The sequence below is a fragment of the Dasypus novemcinctus genome, chromosome X (assembly GCF_030445035.2).
Source record: "Dasypus novemcinctus isolate mDasNov1 chromosome X, mDasNov1.1.hap2, whole genome shotgun sequence".
NCBI classification, from domain to species: domain Eukaryota; kingdom Metazoa; phylum Chordata; class Mammalia; order Cingulata; family Dasypodidae; genus Dasypus; species Dasypus novemcinctus.
In genome coordinates this window covers 43,889,679-43,907,102 of record NC_080704.1, presented here as the reverse complement: position 1 = coordinate 43,907,102, position 17,424 = coordinate 43,889,679, and the positions used below count along the sequence as shown (strand labels likewise).

The 17,424-nt window shown below is 37.3% G+C and overlaps 1 protein-coding gene across 2 annotated transcripts in view; it reads left to right on the top strand.

The window, feature by feature from the left end:
* The first annotated feature begins 431 nt into the window (after positions 1-431).
* RPGR (retinitis pigmentosa GTPase regulator) overlaps positions 432-17,424 on the top strand; it is a 64,343-nt gene continuing 47,350 nt past the window's right edge. The window contains exons 1-7 of one of the 2 annotated variants that reach the window (XM_004457643.3): positions 432-660; positions 3,556-3,681; positions 4,112-4,204; positions 5,693-5,755; positions 6,695-6,853; positions 8,233-8,382; positions 16,747-16,905. In XM_004457643.3, coding sequence (XP_004457700.1) covers positions 633-660; positions 3,556-3,681; positions 4,112-4,204; positions 5,693-5,755; positions 6,695-6,853; positions 8,233-8,382; positions 16,747-16,905 — 778 coding nt within the window. In that variant the 5' untranslated portion in view covers positions 432-632. The remainder of the gene's footprint in view (positions 661-3,555; positions 3,682-4,111; positions 4,205-5,692; positions 5,756-6,694; positions 6,854-8,232; positions 8,383-16,746; positions 16,906-17,424) is intronic. The other variant, XM_071213143.1, reaches the window with a different exon arrangement.

Genomic DNA, 17,424 nt, shown 5'->3' with positions numbered 1-17,424 from the left:
ATATAACAGGGTTCATTCATCCCATAAATATTTACTGAGTATATAGCATTTGCCGGCCTTGGTTTAGATGCTGGGGATACAAATCCAATTTAGGATGTATTTAGCAGAATGCCTAGCTTATTTAATGTTATTAGTTACCGCTATTGCTAGTATCATCACAATTGTGCGTCGACGTTTCCGTGTCACATGGATCGAGCGAGAGAGTATGTGATACGTGCGACGTTTGTCATTAATTTGGCGGGCTCTTAGTGGGGCGTGGGTCTACACCGGCGTAAGAGTGAGCGTACCAGGATATCACTGAGTCGCGTGGCGGCTCTTCCCCTCCGAACCGCCGGAGGGCGCGCGGCCCCAAACGCCCTGCCGTTGCGTTTGCATCTGCGCCTGCGCAGAGCCTGCCGCCGGCAAACGACTACCCTCCCCCACCCAGCCCCGCCCAAGGCTCCACCTCCGTTGCCCCTAGCGGCTGTTTGTTGACTTCCGGGAACGCGCTCGACGCTGATGCCCAGAGTGTCGCTATGGGGGCCCAGGGGGGTTCCGTCGCTCGCGACGGGCCGTAGGCGCTTCTATAGGCCTCACCGAATCACCCCCACCGCCCTCCCGGCCCCGGCGCAGGCTCCCCGTACCGCCTCGGCATGGGGGAGCCCGAGGAGCTGGTGCCCGGTGAGTCACGCCCGCGGCGGTGGCGGCGGGCCGGGAGGGAGGGTCCGCGGGCGGGCGGGCGGCCAGGCCCCGCCTCTGGGCCGTCCCCGTTGGGGGACAGGCCCGGGCCTAACAGGCCCTAGTGAGGCCGGAGTCCTGGCCGCACCCCAGCAAATTACTGAAGGGGGAGTAGAGGAGGGGAGGGGCGGGGGTACGGGGGAGAGGTTGCGCCTGTTTTTCTTCTGTTAAGCTTTCCATGAGCTTCTCCCCATGAACTTACCGAAGTACTTCAGAGTTGTGCACGTTGTTGCTCCCCAGGACCCTGTTCTGTATTGAATGCAGTAAGGATTTGGCAACTAATGCAGGACAAAAGGGGGATGGAAGAAACGGGGTGGAGAAAGGGGGAGAAGAGGGAGCCTTTATGAAGGTGATTTTTTAGACTTTCCCCCTCCGAACTCCAGTTAGAAATTCATTTTCCACTGTGATACCGCCTACATACTGTTTAACAGAAATAGACGTTACACGAAGCAGTACTTATTATAACCACGTGGGGCGCGCTAAGGCATTTTCTGTAGTAAATTCCTTTAAAAAGCTGGTCGTGACCCAGTAAATTGATTTTCTGACCCACTAATGAGTTAACCAACAGTTTGGGGGGAAAAACACTGGGTTAGAGCAGAAGCATGTGTTCATTCTCATTAAGTATTTCGTTTTCTCCTGACTCTTAACAGGATTAGAGTCCAGCCCTCCTGGAGTTCACAGTTTAGTGAGAAATGCAAGAAATTAAAAAAAATGGCAGTATATTTTGATAGAATATGCCACCAAACTTTGCCTTGTGGCAGTGGTATCATGGAAGGCTTCCTGGGGAACAGAGCAGGACAAAAGAGTTCAAATGAGCTTGTTCTAGAACCTGGCCTCCCAACACCCCATTATCAGTTTGAACTGAGATGCCTCACAATGGTTTTCACAAGGTTCCCATACTGGCTAATTTCTTGAGCATTAATAGTTATCATTAATACCTATATTCACTGTCTTTTCCTTTCTGGTACTCATTAGTTTGTGTGTGATCATCCTCCTTGGGATTTCCTCAAAAGCTGAATCTGGCCCCTTATTTGGGGTGTATGTGCGCGTGCACCCACTCGTGCTTGTGTATGTATTTAAATGGTTATTGGGAGCTGGTAGGGGTTTTGGTCTTCTCTACAAAGTGATGCTGGGCCAGAACAGTTTTTGTGTATACTACTCAGATTGGGCAGTATTTAATGGCTTACTTAAGAATGTTAAATATCAAAACTCCTCTCCCCAGTTTCATAGGTTCATAGCATATTGTGATGGTGTTTTGTAGGACAAAATAAACCATCCTTTTCTATACAGTGCTTATGGAGTGAGAAAAATACATCTCCATAACTAATAAATGGGTAAGAAAAGAATTAGAAGCTTTCTGACTTGCATTATTGAGTGGATCCTTTCATTTTATACTGGATTCCTAAATATTCTGAGTTTTTTTTTTTAATAGAAAAATTAGGAAAAACTGAAATGCTGCTCTGCTGAAGGCTTGGATAATGTGCTGTCTTTAACATTAAAAGTGTGGAAAGTTATATTTGACTACTCTCCAAATGAGCTGAAATCAGTTTTGAATATGTAAATGTGTGTTTTCTCTGTGAAAAGTAGATAGATTTAAAAATAACTGGTATTTATTTAAGGGTTACTTTGTGCCAGGCAATATTCATAGCTGACAGTCTATACTTTCCGTAACCTTAGAATATAGTTGAGAAAGAAAAATATTGATCAACAAAATAATTTGTGAAAGAGTTTGAGAGGTTCTTTGATGGTACATAATAGTCATATGAATTCTGCAGATAACATAGTTCAGAGACGTCACTGATGGTTTCCAAGTATTATGGTAGAGGAAGAGTTTACAGAGGCTATGTGCCAACGTGTTGGGGATCTCAGACTTTATACTAGGTTCTTTATACATGTTATCTTGTTTAATCCTCACAGCAACCCTATGAGATTGTTGTAGCCTGTGTTACACTTTGTATATTTATTCAGCCGACCCCTGTCAAGCTTTTGCTCTGCCAGGTCTTGTGCTTGATTCAACAAATGTAAAAATCAATATTGGTACTTAGACTTACCCCAATAAAGATCATAGTCATTTAAGAGGAAACTAAAACTCAGTTAAATGTTCTGTCTAGGATTGCAATAGCTAATTATTTGCAGAGTCAGGATTTGAATACACAGCTGCTTTTAAAGCTTATGGTTTTTTCCCAGATGCCTTCCCATAGGTGCAATTGAAATAGATAGTGTTTGAACAATTTTTACAGTCTATTTTGCTTCTACTTTTATGGGCATTTATTGGAATTACCAATAGAGAAAATACAAGTTCACTATTTGTGGTGACATTCCTTCCTTTGAATGAGGACACTGGTGGTTCCCTGGTAAAACTGGACCAAAGAAAATCCCAACTGACATACATAAATCCTTCCCACAGATATCATAATGATGCCAATGAGAAAACTCAATACTCTTATTTTGCTGTGAGTGGAGAGAAGCCCTCCTTCCCAGGTTAGATCACCAGGTGTTAACCAGATTGAGTAGGGCACGAATTATTAATATATGAAACTCGTTCCAGGGGCCAGACAATGCATCTGGTATTAACAGGACTATTAGGAACAGGCCACTGCCTTCATTGTTATAGTACATTTTTTTGTCACCTGAGTAAATGAATAACATGTTCAGCTTAATAGATTTCATACATCAAATTAGAATGGAGTCAGAAGAAGGAAGACTTAAATGGAACTAGAATAGAGGCAAAGCTGCCACACCAGATAAGGAATTTGTATTGATAAACTGCTGAAACAATATTTTAATAATAGGCAGCATAGTAAAAGTTGTAAAATAGAAAATATTTTCTATTTGCAGATTCGGGTGCTGTGTTTACATTTGGAAAAACTAAATTTGCTGAAAACATTCCCAGCAAGTTCTGGTTTAAAAATGATATACCTGTTTATCTTTCCTGTGGCGATGAGCACTCTGCTCTTGTTACAGGTTAGTATGAAAGTCCTAAATGAGGCCAGTACTACTTCAAAATCCTAAATATTATAGAGGGGCTGTGTTTTAAACATGTTGAAAATCTATAAACAGTGTGTTTTTTAATTCTTCACAAATTGATTCAAGAGAGTCTTTTGTTTTAAATTCCTTAGTATGTTTGAAATATGATTCTTCATGAATATAACTTTCCTGGAGTAAATCTACTATAACTATTTAATTGAAAAAGAAAAAAGTAACTATATGATCATAGAGACTCTTTTACACCTGAGTCTGGCTATATGTTACTGTACAGGGTAACCCGTTTTAACATGGAAAAGCATGACATTTTTAAAGTAGAGCTTTTTTATTGCTTTGTGAAGACTTTATCTCACATTAATTTCCTAAAAAGATTCTTAGATTTGTTCTTCCTTTTTCCTCCCCCCCCCAGGAAATAATAAACTTTACATGTTTGGCAGTAACAACTGGGGCCAGTTAGGATTAGGATCAAAGGTAACTATATGCAAACCAACGTGTGTCAAAGGTATGGAGTTTTCTTCTTTATCTCTCAAAAAAAAAACTACATAAAGTACTCATATTGATCATGTAGATCTTTAATGTCAGAAATAAAACCTTTAGTTATTTTGTGATACGTACTTGAATAGTATTGATATTTAAATTTATTTTTTTATATAATATGCAGAACTACTTTTATGTGTTATGGTTTCACTTTGATTTTAAACCCAGAGACCACAAAGGAAGTATTGGTTCTACAGTATTGGATTTGAACATCTTTTTCTTTCTTTTTTCTTTTTTTTGCTTGTTTGTGAAATTACTTAAATATTACTATTGTTGTGTATACGGAGAACAAACATAATTTATAAGAATATTGAGCTCCATCTCATTTGTTAGAATTGTGGATATCCATCTCATTTGTTAGAATTGTGGATATCATGTTTCTGTATCGTTGCTGGTTATATAAATAAGCATACCTTACTCTGCTGTATTTAGCAAGTACATTTACTGAATAAAATAGAGACTATAGGTTGATTAGTAGTACTGTTTTTACAAGAACAACACTACAAAATATTTGAAATCAGGAATGTCCTAAAAAATATGTGGTGTTTAATAATAGCCTTTACAAAGCTTTCTCACTTTTATGTGCAAAACCTCTGGATATAGTTATGAACATAAACTAAGCTTGAAGGTCAGTGGAGATTCTTTGGGATGTGACAAGAGCAGTATTTTTTTAATCTTGCTGGCCATAGATTTAACGTCAGCTTAAAATTTCAGTGTAATTTATCATACCCATGCTATTTGTGGATATTGTTATGGAACTTTTAATGTGTTCTACTTGGTCAAAAAGTATTTATTGAGCACAATCTCTAAACACTTGGGTTATTCACAGTGACTATGGCCTTTACTTTCAAACATCTAATAAATAAGCTAAGTGGATGTGAACATTGTCTAAACTATAGATCCCTGAGACCAGGGACTCTGTCTTAGTCATTGGATACTCTGTAAATGTTTTTTTTTTCTTAAGTAAGTGAATTAATGAATGATTTTATCATAGGTGTATACCTATGAATATTGGAACTTAAACAGTTCTTCATTGGGTGCGGTAGAAGGTAAGCTTGGAAATGGTGATGGGAAGTTAGATAATGGATTGGGTTAGTGAGGAAACATTTTCTAGTAGGCAGTATAACAGAATGCAGTGGATGTCAGCATATGTTAATTACGTGTGCATTTCTTTAAAAAATATGGATGTCCAGGGCCCACCTCAAACCTGCTGACTCAGATTCTCCAGAGATGGAGTTCAGTCATCTGTATTTTTTCCAAAACTCCACTGATTATTGCGATATACAGCTAGCTCTGAAAACCTTTAGTTTAAAAGTTAAAAACATAGACTTTGAAATCAGACAAGTCTGGCTTTAAATCCCAGTTCTACCACTTAGTTACTCTTTGACCTGGGTTATTTCCTAATTTTAATAGCCACAAAATATTTTAATTATCATATTTATATATTTTTTAGCTTTAAAACCTGAAAAGGTAAAATTTGCCGCCTGTGGAAGGAACCACACCCTAATTTCAACAGGTATTCAATCTATATGACTTCCTACCCTTAGTTTCCCCTACAATGTAGTGAGACTTTGACTTCATGAGCATTTTTATGGCAGGTATAACTAATTTTATATGTATATGTTAAATTGCGCCATTAGTTTAGCGCTTTCTAGAAATGTTTGTCATCTAGACCTGATCTACTTCTTATTTAAGAAAGTAATTGACAAACATTGATAGAGTGCTTACCATGCACCATATGCTGCTCTAAGTATTTTGCAAATGTTAACTAATTTAATCCTAATAACAGCTCTATGAAGTAGGCACTACTATGATCTACATTTCACAGATGAGGAAAATGAGGCACAGAGAGGTTAATACAGCTTGCCCACGGTCACACAGCTGGTAAGTGGCAAGTTGGAATTTGCACCCAGACAATTTGACTCTGGAGCCTTTGCTCTCAAACACTATGCTATGCTGCTTACCAGTTTAGCTAAAAATGTTAAATAATGATACGACATTGGCAGTTCATGTTTCTGATTACATTCTTCTTTATGGATTTGCCTCATTTTGCTTATTTGTTCCTATTCTATCTTAGCTTTAATGGGTATGGAAATATAAAATTAATGAACCACATCTCTTTTAAAATAGTTTTATTTGGATTTTAAACTAATTTGGAAATTACTTTCTTCCTTTTTGTTTTGAATTAATGAAGTACTGCGTTAGCAAGAAAATACATTCTACACATTCTGTGCATTTCAGTTGCTAAACTCTAGAATGATTCATAACATCTCACAAAAATGTATGGCCTTGCTTGTTTTGTTTTATTTTTGAAAATGAAATGAAGTTATTTACCAAATAATAGGCTATTGACAACTTTCAACTTTTGCACTATTAATAGAGGAAATGCCGGGTTGATCTGTGTGTCATAAGGAGGGTGACTATAGTATATTGATCTTTTCTTTTCTGTGTGTAGAAGGAGGAAATGTTTATGCAGCTGGAGGAAATAATGAAGGGCAGTTGGGTCTTGGTGACACTGAAGAGAGAAACACTTTTCAACTCATTAGTTTTTTTACATCTCAACATAAGATCAAACAGCTCTCTGCTGGATCTAACACTTCAGCTGCACTAACTGGTGAGACGTTTTTCTATTTCCATCTAGGATAACTCCTTTAGACCAAAATATGGAAACTTTTAATAAATTGACGACAATATTGTTGTTGAGTTTTCTTTCTTTGACTCTTTGTTTTTAGAAGAGATTAAAGATATAACTTTAAATCATGACATATTACAATTTTATGCTTATTTAGAGTTTGGTGTAAATATACATTCAGAAAGTAATTATTAAATAAATTCTAAGCTGTGCTGTCTATCCACTTCTTTAGATAGTCTTAACTATTATCTTCATTGGGTGTTATGAAAGTTATATTGAAGACTGCTGTCAGAAACATCTGTAGAAATCTGTTGCAGTATATGTTGCAAAATATAGTTTATAATGGCCCTTGCATCTCTCTGGACTTCCTATCAAAAGCCCATATAAGAAATTTATTTAAAACTTGAAGCCAAGATTAACATGGTCTCCCTGAAGAAGTTGCTGGTATGCGTCTTTTTTCCAACAGAAGAGCTATGCAACTTATCATGTTGCTGTTAGGCCAACCAGGGTCAGATCTGCAGCTCTCCCCATTCAGTTTCATCAACTCTTAAGGTTAGCATTTTGGCATTCTTCTCTTGGCTCTTATTTTCAATTTTCCTTTTATTTGCCTTATTAAACTATTTCAAAGATAAACAGTTTTAAAATTAAGAGATTTAATTAACTAAGCACTAATAATTCCTTTCTTAATATTTTTTCCATGGTTTAACTTTTTTTTTAAACACTGAAACTCTTACCAGAAAGAGTTAACTGGTTAACTGTTGAGTTAACCTGTTTTTGAGATGCTATATATGCTAATATTTCTACTCATTCTCTGAGGCTAGATTATGTGTTTTCAAGGGTAAGTTATTTTTAATAACTAGAAAAATACATTTTCCTTGTTTTTTTTTTTCCTTCCTGTAAAATGTCTTTTGCACAATGTTCTCAAGAGCAAGATCTTCCGGGCCCTTTTGACCTGGGACTTTCCCAAGAAACTGTCTAGTGCTGCATGTGCTGTCTTTCAGTTCAGTTGCAGGTAGATTGTTTGAAAGGAGAAATCATTTTCTCTTTTCTGTTCAGAGACATTAGAATAATAAAAGGTAGTTATAGGAAAGGACGTTTTGTTTTTGCTATTGAGATAAAAATATGAATGTGACTAAAGTGACTTACAATCAGATTATTCTCTGTTCTTTGTCATTATGGAAGCATTTCATAATAGAAATTGAACTCTTAAGTAGCTAGCTGATATAAACGTCTTAGTAGTAATTTTCTTTCAAAACACATAATTTTTCTACATTAAAAAAGAAATGGTCTCTTGGAAATAAAATAGCTTGATGGCCCTTTTACCTTTTAACATATTTTCCCCTCTTATGTTCTCTTTTTAGAGGATGGAAAACTTTTTATGTGGGGTGACAATTCTGAAGGGCAAATTGGTTTACAAAATGTAATTAACATGTGTGTCCCTCATCAAGTGACCATTGGAAAACCCATCTCCTGGATCTCTTGTGGATATTACCATTCAGCCTTTGTAACAAGTAAGACCAAAATATTTTGGATTTCTCATTGTTATCTCTTATTTCTAGGTTATTAGAAAATTAATATTTTAACGATATAACTTATATTCTACAGTTTTATAGAAATAGTGCCCTGGTGGTCCGTGTAATCAAATAATTTTAGTTTATTTCTGGTCACAGTGTTTCTTCATTTCTATAATGAGAGTTTATAATTTCAAACTCTCCCTGACATGTTAACTTTTTAAGTGTATATGAGATCTGTTAGAAAAACAAAATTGGTATGTGACAGAACCTTTTAAATTTTGGTTTTCAAACTTGTTGAACCCTTTGGCATTGGCAAAAAAAATGACCTATGGACCAGTTGCCTCTCTATAACTTACTCTACTCTTGTTCTGATAATATGCTTTTATTTCAATAAGTGAGTCATAAGCTTTCATTATGGGAATACGGATAAACACTATAGCTGGAAGAGAAAGAGAGATCAGTATTGGATATGATTTCCTTTGGTGGAACTTTTCTCAGCAGCTCCAATTTCTCCCTTTTATACTTTAGTTAAAATATTTGGAATATAGGGCTATATTATGGTCTACATCAGGGGCTCTTAACCAGGGGTCTACAGACTCTCAAGGGGTCTGTGGAAAGATTTCAGGGAGTCAGTGAGCTTGAACTGAAAAAAATCAGTTTATTATCTCTATTTGCTCTGACTTCTAACTGAAGCCTAACATTTCCTTCATTTATGAATGTATGCAGTAAATAAATTACAGTAGTATTCATTTCACCTGACTGGCAAAGGGGTCTGTGGAACAAAAAATATTAAGAACCCCTGGTCTCCATTTATACTAGTTTTGATAGGAGAAGTGTGATCACTGCTTTCTATCTTATTGATGATTTTTTAAAAAGTTTTATTTATCCTCCCCCCATTGTTGTTTCTGCTCGCTGTCTGCTCTCTGTGTCCATTCGCTGTGTGCTCTCTGTCTGCTCATCTTCTCTTTAGGAGGTACCAGGAACTGAACCTGGAACCTCCCATGTGGGAGGGAAGCGTGCAATTGCTTAAACCACCTCAGCTCCCTGCTTTGTTGTGTCTCTCATTGTCTTACCTCTTTGTGTCTCCTTGTTGCGTCAGCTTGCTGTGCCTGCCTGTCAGGCCAGTCTGCTGTCTTGCTCATCTTCTCCAGGAGGCTCCAGGAACCAAACCAGGGACCTCCCTTGTGGTAGATGGGAGCTCAATCTCGAGCCACATCCACTTCCCTTATTGATGATTTTTTTTAACATCAAAAAAGTTTTGTGGACCCTCTTAAACATCTCTCTAAACCTTTGTTTTATACATTTACTTTTTATTTCATGTAGCACATATTCAGGTTTAGAAAGACCCAAAAGGCTCATCCCAGTACCCCCCAGATTTATCAATAAATTAGCAGCAGCATGGCACCAAGAGAGGGCAAAGCCTGACTTTGTTGGTATTGTTCACTACTGTATCACTGGTGCCTTGAACAAACTGATGATCTATAAGATTATTGAATGAGGGCGCAAATGAATGAATGGTTGATTGATTGCATTCCTTGGGGCTTACCGCCTTATTGGCAACTTTAGGGTTCCTGGGGTAGGTTAGTCTATACTTTCTTTGTTTATGAAAACAAAACAAAGAAGATCCAGACAAATGGAAAAAAAAAAAAAAAAGAAATAAAGAGCCCACCCAAAAGCATTGTCTTATATTTTGGTTTTAAGAAACTGCCAGAATCAATTTTACTAATAAATTCTGCTTTAGCCAGTAGGAAAGAATTAGAATTGTTAATTTAACCAACAGTTGTTAACTTGAACTTGTTTGTTTTTCTGCCCATTGCAGTATAATCTACATATCATAGAGTTTACCCTCTTAAAGTGTAGTTTTTTAGTATATGCATAGATCTGTGCTTGCATTAGACCTTAAGAAAATAGGAAGTTCTTTGTAGATTCATTTACATCAACTGGTAGAATTTATGAACTGTTAGCAATTTTACTGCTAGCCATTGTTTTATTACTTTAATTATTTAAAGCAACTTTTCACAAATCATAAAAATCACTCAAGCATAAATGGTTTAACTTAATATATATTTCATGATAGATAATAAAAACGTTCTATGGAAAAATCTGTTACTCTTTTTTTTCTTTGAATGTCGAGTTTAGAGACTAGAGATAACTGTTTAATTCTTAATTAAAATGCAGAATATATTACTAAGAAAAATACTTCTCTTCATAAAGAGGCAAGTCCTATTTCTGATTTCACAGTTTCTTTCTGCGAGAGGTGTATTCTACAACTCCGGACCTGTCTGTATCATAACTAAGAGCAATGAACTATGGAATCTGTTCTCCTATGGCTCCAGGGCTCCTTGGAATAGTGAAGTTTGCACTAGAAGCTGGAAGTAGCTTTGGGATCCATGTAGTTGAACCCTCTGATTATGATCTCTGAGTTGGGCTTCAGAAAATACTAGACATTAAGTCGTTTCCAGCTGGTAGCGCATCTCATTCTGAAAGAATTTGAGGTGGCATATTTAGGAATGTGTCCACAGAAGAGAAAATTAAAACCTGTTGTTGCCCTTACCTGAACTAGTATGGACCCAAACTCACAGTAACTGGACTTTTATGTTAAACAGTCCTATTGAATGTCCTCAATTTTTCCATTTTCTTCCATGCCAATAGTCTCATTTTAGTCTTGAAGCTCAGAATGCATTTTAGTGCAATAAGTCAGTTATTTTGCTATAAATACATACTGGGAATACTTGCCTATATATCAAACTGTGTACAAGGTGAGAAGGAAAAACAAACCTTGTGTTTATAAGTAGCACTGCTCCGAGGGCTTTGAAAGAGGGAGAATGCCAGCCTTTTGGAAGTGGAGTAGTGGATTACCTGCAACACTTAGACTTGTGTATTTTGGCTTTCAGGATTTATGTGGAATCAATAGACCTTCATTAGTCGGAAATTACAAGTCTTTTTCTATTATTTGATCGTTTAAAATATGAAGAGAATGATATAAAAATATTAGGTCAGGCAGAAAAGCTATATCACATGTAGCTAATAAGTTTATTAATATAAATTTTAAACATTAGTTTAGACCTCATGCTCTGGGATCCTAACTTCATGTCCAGGCATTTCTACTCCATATTTGCTTTACTTGATGGGAAGTATCTAGGCTTTAGGTTTCCCAGCACCCAACTCTTCTCTCAGCTGATCTCACAAGTAAGTTCAGAGTTAAATATTATTGCCTTGAGCATAGCCGTACTGGACTTTTTCATATAATACATAAATTCATAAAATACAAGTATGTATTTTGAAAACTTGACAGAAAAAGAAAGGCAATAATTATTCAACATGTTAGTAATGCATTTGTAAAAAGGATAGTTATACTTAAAACTTCTTACATATTTTTTAACCAACTAGTGTGTTTTAAAGCAATATCCACAAGCATTCATGTTCTAAATTTTATAAAATACTTAAGTTTTCAAATATTAGAGATAAAATATACTGAGTTTTCAAGTATTATCCCTGACTTCTCTGTCTTTTCATCTGGGATATTAATGGTTGGGTCTGAACATTTCAACCAATTATTCATACAGTAAGAGTGAAGTCAGTGACTATAATAGTGGGTATAAGTAAACAAATTGGAGTTGTGGGAACTGGAGACAGCTATGTATGGAGAAGTCTTCAGATAAAATATTATAGGTTTATTTAAAACATAATTCTCACCTTGAATATGCAAAATACAAACTCCACAAAATCTTTTTTTTTTACTTTGTAGTTTACAAATATACAAAATACATGTATGCTTAAATTTATATTACATTGGAGCAGTCTTCAGATACTTGAAAGTAGAGACCTAGTAGGGTGCTTAAGGTCATAATGTTGAGGGAAGATATATCAGAGCTAGGTAGGTAACTTGGAAAATCCAGATTTAGCCAAAATTAATAGGCTCAAGTAAAGTAGAAATAGGTGAAATAAAACTATTTCTGTTATTTATGGTCAATTTTAATTTTTACGTAAATAAGGAGTAGTTGGTTTTAAATGAGACATTTTATATGTAATAAAAGCACTTACTGGCGGCGGACTTGGCCCAGTGCTTAGGGCGTCCGTCTACCACATGGGAGGTCCGCGGTTCAAACCCCGGGCCTCCTTTACCTGTGTGGAGCTGGCCCACGCTCAGTGCTGATGCGCGCAAGGAGTGCCGTGCCACACAGGGGTGTCCCTGCATAGGGGAGCCCCATGTGCAAGGAGTGTGCCCCGTAAGGAGAGCCGCCCAGCGCGAAAGAAAGTGCAGCCTGCCCAGGAATGGTGCCGCCCACACGGAGAAATGACACAACAAGATGATGCAACAAAAAGAAACACAGATTCCCAGGCCACTGACAACAACAGAAGTGAACGAAGAAGATGCAGCAAATAGACACAGAGAACAGACAACCGGGGTGGGGGTGGGGGAGGGGAGAGAAATAAATCTTTTTTTTTTTTTAAAAAAAGCACTTACCTTCTCTTATTAAAGAAGGTCCTACTCATAGCTACAGGAAATATCTTTTCTACCGCTGTGTAGGTCAGTATTTTACCTATAACCAGGGGTTCTTAACCAGGGATCTGTGAGCTTGAATTGAAATTCAAAATAACATTATTCTTGTGGGGATGTGTTGGTGCAGGTGTGATATATTTATTAAATACTATAGCTGCGGGCATGAGAGTCCCATCCACCACACATCTGGGATCAAAACCCCCTCTCAATTGAGAGGTGGAGTGGGCATCGCCATCCCAGGGCCCTCAGGATGGAGGAATAAAATATGGATTAGAGTGGACTTACTGGTATTCTACTCTAGAGTTATTGTGACTCTAGCAATGGAAGAAATTATATCATTGATGTGGAGACAGTGGCCACGGGAGCTGCTGAGGGCAGGGAGAGGGAAAAAGAGGTATGATTTTAGGGCATTTGTGGGACTTGGAGTTGTCCTGAATGATATTGCAGGGACAGATGCAGGACATTATATATCCTGCCATAACCCACTGAATGGACTGGGAGAGAGTGTAAACTACAATGTAAACCATAATTCATGCTGTGTAGCAGTGCTTCAAAATGTGTTCATCAAATGCAGTGAATGTACCACACTAATGAAAGAAGTTGTTGAAGTGGGAAAGGTGTAACATTTTGTGTGATCTACGTATCTTTTAAAAATAAAAAATATATATTATTATAAAAAAACATAGCTAAAAGATACTAAAAATGCTTATAATGAATAAGAAACTACCATGGTAAAAGGTAAAATGCTTACAACATCATATTCTGATCATAAATCAATGTTATTTATGCTTTTAGCCCCAGCAACATCTGAGATACAGCTCTCCTCTGCTGACACTCAGTTTGAGTTTGAAAATGTCTTCATAAGAGTCTAATGCTCTGCCAGTTATATTTGGAATGCTACTCAAGACTTTTACTACATATAATTTTTTGCTTAGAATGTATTTGGTCCTTTTGTATGTAAAAATAAAGTTTTCCTAAATAAATATCAACTAAAAACCATTATATTGAGAAACAGAAATGTCTGAAGCTTGAGTATTAAAATGTTAACAAGGCAAAAAAAAATACACAGTATAGTGTGGACTTAGTAAGGGGTCCGTAGTTTTCACGTGGCTGACAAAGTGGTTCGTGGAACAAATAAGGTTAAGAACCCCTGCATAAACCATGTGAGAAACGATTCAGTGTTTACCACATATAGTCATGATAAAGGGTATTTTAACACCAAGATGATTAAGACAATCCTACTCTCCAGGAGTTTAGAGTCTACTAAATGCAAGATTTATAAAGTTTTGAGTAAATACACATTTGAGTGACTATATTCCATTTAATCTTACAACTGTGAGAGAAATGGTATTGTCCCTGATTTCAGATGTGGAAACAAGTTTAGAACACAGATTTTACAAGGGGCTAGTGTGCAGCAACTGAGTCGCAGAATCAGAACTTCTGACTCCAAAGGCCTGAAAAACTTCTACGGGCAGTTTCTCCATGTATGCATGCGGAAGATGACTGTGGTAGTAGCTAATAACGACTGAGCAGTGACTGTGTCAAGCACTGTGCTCAGTGCTTTTTCATGTATTGATTCATTTATCTGATGAAACAACAAGCCTGTGAAATAGGTACTTTTATTCCCATTTTACAGCAATTGAAAAACTTGCTTGGTATCACTCAGTGAGTAAGTGGCAGAACCCAGATGCAAATGAAGCAGTTGGGCTCTGTAGCCCATGCTGTTAACCTCCATGCAATACCAATAACTGGAATGTGCAGCAGACCCTGATTGGTGACATAGGCATTTGATAGCAGAACCTTATATGAGATTAAGAAGAGAAATTATATCTGGTCAGGGGCATCAGGACATAGTTCAGAAAGATGATGGTGTTTGAGATTAACTGTGAAGGATGGAAAGAACTCTGGGAGATAGAGATGAGAAAAAGGGACAGTACAAGCAGAGGTAAAAACATGTGCAGAGATATAGAGGCAGACAAGTAAAGAGTATGTTTGTGGATTATTGCATAATTGAATTTGTCTATAGGTTAAGGCAAGAGTTTTCTACCTAGGGATCATGGATCCTAGGGAATCTGAACCCTCAAAATGCTGTGTTAATGCTATGATATGTGCATTTTTTTTTTGATAGCGCGTTTATCGACTTGTCAGCAGAGGGTGTGACTCAAAAAAGAGTCACTGGCTGATGAGTTTTATGGTATGTGAATTGTATCTAAAAAATAAAAAGGAGTCACTAGCCTGAGGAGTGGATGGCAGTAAGGCTAATGTGGGGACCTAGTGTTGAAGCCTTTTCTAACAGTCCACAGAGTTCATACTTGACAGATGGTGTTTGAATTTGGAAGTCTCATAACTAGACCTTGTTTTTGGAAGATAAATCTGATATTGTGTAATCATTTCAGAGAGACTAGAGGTGGGAAATTGGAAAATTCTTGGCCCAGGTGGAAATTCAGGAGGGCCTCAATTAAGGTGCCAGGGTCAGCAGGAATTTATGGACAGAAGTGAAGAGAAACTCATCAGGACTTTGTAATTAGTTTATATGAGAGTCATGGGAGGAAAGGGAATCAATAGCAGGCTGTTGATCATGGCTAAGATTGATTACAGCAAAGGACACAGTACAAAGCAACATGAAAAGGATAAGCATCACAGAGACGAGAGAGGCCCAGCATAGGTTTCCTAGTCCTTCTTATTCCGAGACCACGTAGGACATGATTTCTCTTTGGCAGTAAACTACGGGGACATGTGTGAAATGTCTCTGCCCAGGAAAGCCCATTCTAGTCTTGAGGTCCCAGGCTTTCTTGGGGACTGGTCATCTTAGGAACATCCTGCTGGCAACTGGCCACAGCCACTGAAACTTAGAGCCCCAGCAGTGAAACCAGGTGCACACCATCAATCTCGAAGTTTCTGTGTAGCAACCCTAAGGAGTTAGTAGGCATAGTTCATTGCTCTAGGTATATATAGCAAAGTCATCAATCTCTACCATAAAGAACACTCCAAGAGCCACATTATGATTAGCCCTGGGTTAATCATGGTTCCCTTGGAGACATATAAGGAATAAGCAACCAGATCTGCTGTGTTCTCTTTCCTCACACCAGTGGTGGTTATGTTCTGTGACATTCTTTAGATTAAATGGTATATTTGCAAAGGCTTTTAAATTCCTGCTTTATAGAAATCAATTCAGAGAAATTAATAAAAGAGTTCCTGCTTTCAAGAAACTTACTGTCATAATGTGGTAAGTATAATAGAAGAAGCAAATCAAGAGTGTTAGTATGGGCAAGATAGTTAAATGTCAGGAGTTTCTTGATATGGGAAGTTTTTCTGGAGGAAGTATGATCTGACATAGTAAAATCTGCAGTCTTAGATTCACTTACCATATTTAACAGATGTCTTCACACATGAATGAGTTTTCTAAAATGAGTTTTGTAAAAAGTAATTAATTAGACAAGTATTCATTAAATGCTTAACATACAAGGGCATGCTGCTAGGTGCTTGTGATACCACAGTGAGCAAAACAAAATCCTTGCCCTTATGGGGACTTAATGTTAGCCCTTTTTCTTCAACTAAAAGTAAGTAGAAGTAAGATAGTCTTTATGTTTTATGAAACAGCTAAAATGATTTTCCAGTTGTTTAATAATTACAGTGGTGAGTTATTCATGAAGATTATTGGGGTAGAAAAACGAAGAGGGGGGAGAAAATCTAGTTCTATTTCCTTACCATACAATAAAAATATCTCAAGGAAGGTCCAATTTATTAAGTTGTCATTATCTCCATTTTTTTTGTTCATCATAAGAATGTGCACCAAAAAGACCAGTATTTTGCCCACATTTATGTCCTCCTCAATCACTGTTCTTCTCCTTCAATAGCGGAGGGTGAATTGTACACCTTTGGAGAACCTGAGTGTGGGAAGTTAGGTCTTCCCAACGAGCAGCTGGCCAACCACAGAATGCCCCAGCTGGTGCCTGGAATTTCGGAGAAGGTGCTCCAAGTAGCTTGTGGTGGAGGGCATACTGTGGTTCTCACAGGTATGTGTGCAGATTGCTGTGTTCCCTGCTTCCTTGGTTGCTAAGGACATTTCACTCATTCTCTGGGTTGGCCTTGCATTTCTTTCCATTAAGGTTGCCACCTTTTATTCCTGTAGTTAATATGCATTTATGGCCTGTGGAGAAAAATTTTAAGTAGAACAATTTGTACCTTATCAAATTTCAGCAAACATAATTGACATTTTTTGACTATAACACCTTGTAATGGTAGTGAGTAACATTGTTTTTAGCTCATTTTCAAGGATAAACTGTTTTCCTCATATTTTCCATATTTATCTAAAATTAGCATTATTTTCTCTGAAATGCCTTCTTTTGGAGAAGCTCCTTATTCATGCTGTTTTCTACAGGTAGTGGAAAATTCTTTTGTCATACTATCTTTGTCTTGGCAATTTTTTTTTTGTAGTTTTTAAGTTCTGTTATAGTAATTCATTAAAAAGTGCTAAGGTTTTAAGTTACAGATGAGGAAAGAAAGTTAGAGCCTTCATAGTAATGTCACTTTTG